The sequence below is a fragment of the Prosopis cineraria genome, unplaced genomic scaffold (genome assembly GCF_029017545.1).
Source record: "Prosopis cineraria cultivar Desert tree isolate PC_DT_omini unplaced genomic scaffold, ASM2901754v1 PC8, whole genome shotgun sequence".
Taxonomy (NCBI): domain Eukaryota; kingdom Viridiplantae; phylum Streptophyta; class Magnoliopsida; order Fabales; family Fabaceae; genus Prosopis; species Prosopis cineraria.
In genome coordinates, this window is record NW_026555339.1 from 19,349,552 (window position 1) to 19,351,749 (window position 2,198).

At 35.2% G+C, this 2,198-nt stretch overlaps 1 protein-coding gene across 1 annotated transcript; it reads right to left on the bottom strand.

Annotated features, from left to right (window-relative positions):
- Nucleotides 1-245: 245 nt before the first annotated feature.
- Nucleotides 246-1,526, bottom strand: LOC129317433 (disease resistance protein RPS5-like). Its single transcript, XM_054961760.1, has one exon. The coding sequence runs from the start codon at nt 1,524-1,526 to the stop codon at nt 246-248; it is 1,281 nt and encodes a 426-aa protein (XP_054817735.1).
- Between the last annotated feature and the right edge of the window lie 672 nt (nt 1,527-2,198).

A 2,198-nucleotide genomic window follows, 5' to 3' on the forward strand; every position in this document is an offset into this window, starting at 1 on the left:
AATTTAAGTTGAATGCATGACTCCTTTTATTGGCAACGACTCTAAAATTGACCAGCAATTTCAACATTCAAGTTTTGTCGTCATCTCTAAAATGAAGTGTTATAGACATTTAATGTATGATAAAAATTCATGACAAGTATTTATAATTAAAATAAAGATAAATAAAATAAACACGGACAGTGGCAATGTTCATATATGTGCTCTGCAAATAAATGATAAAATGATATCCATATAATAAAAGGAAGTCAACTTTTGGAGGAGATATGCACCTGATCATCACTACTCCAACAGTATCCCGTCTTGGTCTTCTTCATCGAAAGCTCTTCTCCTTCTTTGATCTCTATCAAAGGGTGGCTTGGTTTCTTACAATAGATGGCATGAAAAGATTCTAGAGAAGGATAGAACATGGTTCCTCTGAATACAGAATTTAATTTTGGTAGCTCATACAAGTCCACAAATCTCAGTTTGGGGAGGGTGATAATGGTAGGGGGAATAATGTCACTGCTACAATCCTCTCCAACTATTTCTTCCATCGACTTACAATATTTAACAAAAATGTCCTCTAGGTTTTGGAGCATTGATAATAATTCCCACGTCATCAGAATCCTCATCCTGCCGCTTTCATGAATAATGAGCTTTATGAGGTGAGAAAATGGGGTGCATTTATGAAAGGATGGAGCAAATGGCCCGGCTATTGGGTTTAAGTCTTCCAAATAGTGATACACAGTTATAATCAACTCATTGATGTCTCCTGGAAGCATTGCTATGTTTCCCATATCAATACCACAAAAAATAACCCTTTTTAAAGAATAGGCATCCCATGGAAAAAATTCATCAACATAATCATTCAATAACATAACTGAACTTAGATAATAATTTTTGAGAGTGCGATCTTTGTCCTGGAAACTCATAACACAGGCATTAAAATCTTCAGTGTCACTAAAGTTAGCTGAAATAACTTCCAACTTTCTCAAACCTTGTAGATCTTTTGCCCTCACATCCACTAATTTTGGGATACGGTTCAATACAAGAGACTGCAAATTGGTCATTTTGGGTATCCCTGATGCTGACATTTCCAAATAAAATTTACTATCAAAATTCAGACGTCTATGATTGACCAACAATTCCAAGCCACAAGGTGCTTCAGTAATAAGGGTATATGAAAGGTCCAATGATATTAACCGCTGCAATTTTATCAATGAAGGCACATAACTCAATTTGGAGCAGCCTGAAATTAATAATGTGCTAAGGCATTCCAAGTTAGAGACAGATTCTAGTAAACGCTCGATGCCACTCTCAGACAAATCCAATACTTTAAGAGAAGGCATATTGTTGAAAAAATCATCTGCAATCCATTTAAGATGATAATTACGATCTAGAAGTAATGTGGAGAGTTTAGAACACTTAGGAGATGTTCCATCTACAATTTTCTGTATTTTGTTTCCTCTTAAAAAAACTTTGTGCAGATTTTCATGCCATTCATCATCCTTTGGTATTTCTATCAAATCTATATCAGATTTTGCCATAATTTCCTTGGTCTTTTTGGCAATATTAAAAGCTATGACCTTAAGAAAAGTGTGCATTCTCCATCCCTGAGATGTTCCTAAAAGCAAACTATTATTCTTTAATTTATTCAACATGGTGTAACATTCATTATATGGCATCTCTAAGCTCCGTGTCTCATCTAGTTAAGGAAACAGACAAAAGAAGAATTTCTACATAAAATGGCGTGAGTGGCCATAGTGTATTCATTCCTATATATAGGTAGGGCACGTAACCCTAGAATAAATAATATTAGGCCATCTGTATAGTAAAGAAATATAAGAATACAAAAAAGGAAAATAAACATGTGAGTTAATCCTTTACACTCTGGGCTTGTATTGAAATAGGGGCTTGATTATGATGGAATTCTGTTTTGGGCCTTTGTAACCTTAACTTGGGCTTTGTCTTTACATCCCCCTTCAAACTTGAATTGGGTCTGTGAATCAATCTAAGTTTGTCACGAAAGGCCCAAAACTTTGACTGACTAAAGGCTTTAGTAAACAAATCTGCGACTTGGTCAGACAAAGGTACATATCGAACTGATAATTAGTGCGCAAGTATGCGATCTCTTAAATAATGAACATCAAGTTCAATATGTTTTGACTGAGCATGGAAAACTAGGTTAGATGCTAGTACAGCGGTACTCATGTTGTCAC

Bases quoted from the DNA above. Each gene is read 5' to 3' on its own strand.
- LOC129317433 (XM_054961760.1), bottom strand. From the start codon at position 1,526: ATGGCAAAATCTGATATAGATTTGATAGAAATACCAAAGGATGATGAA.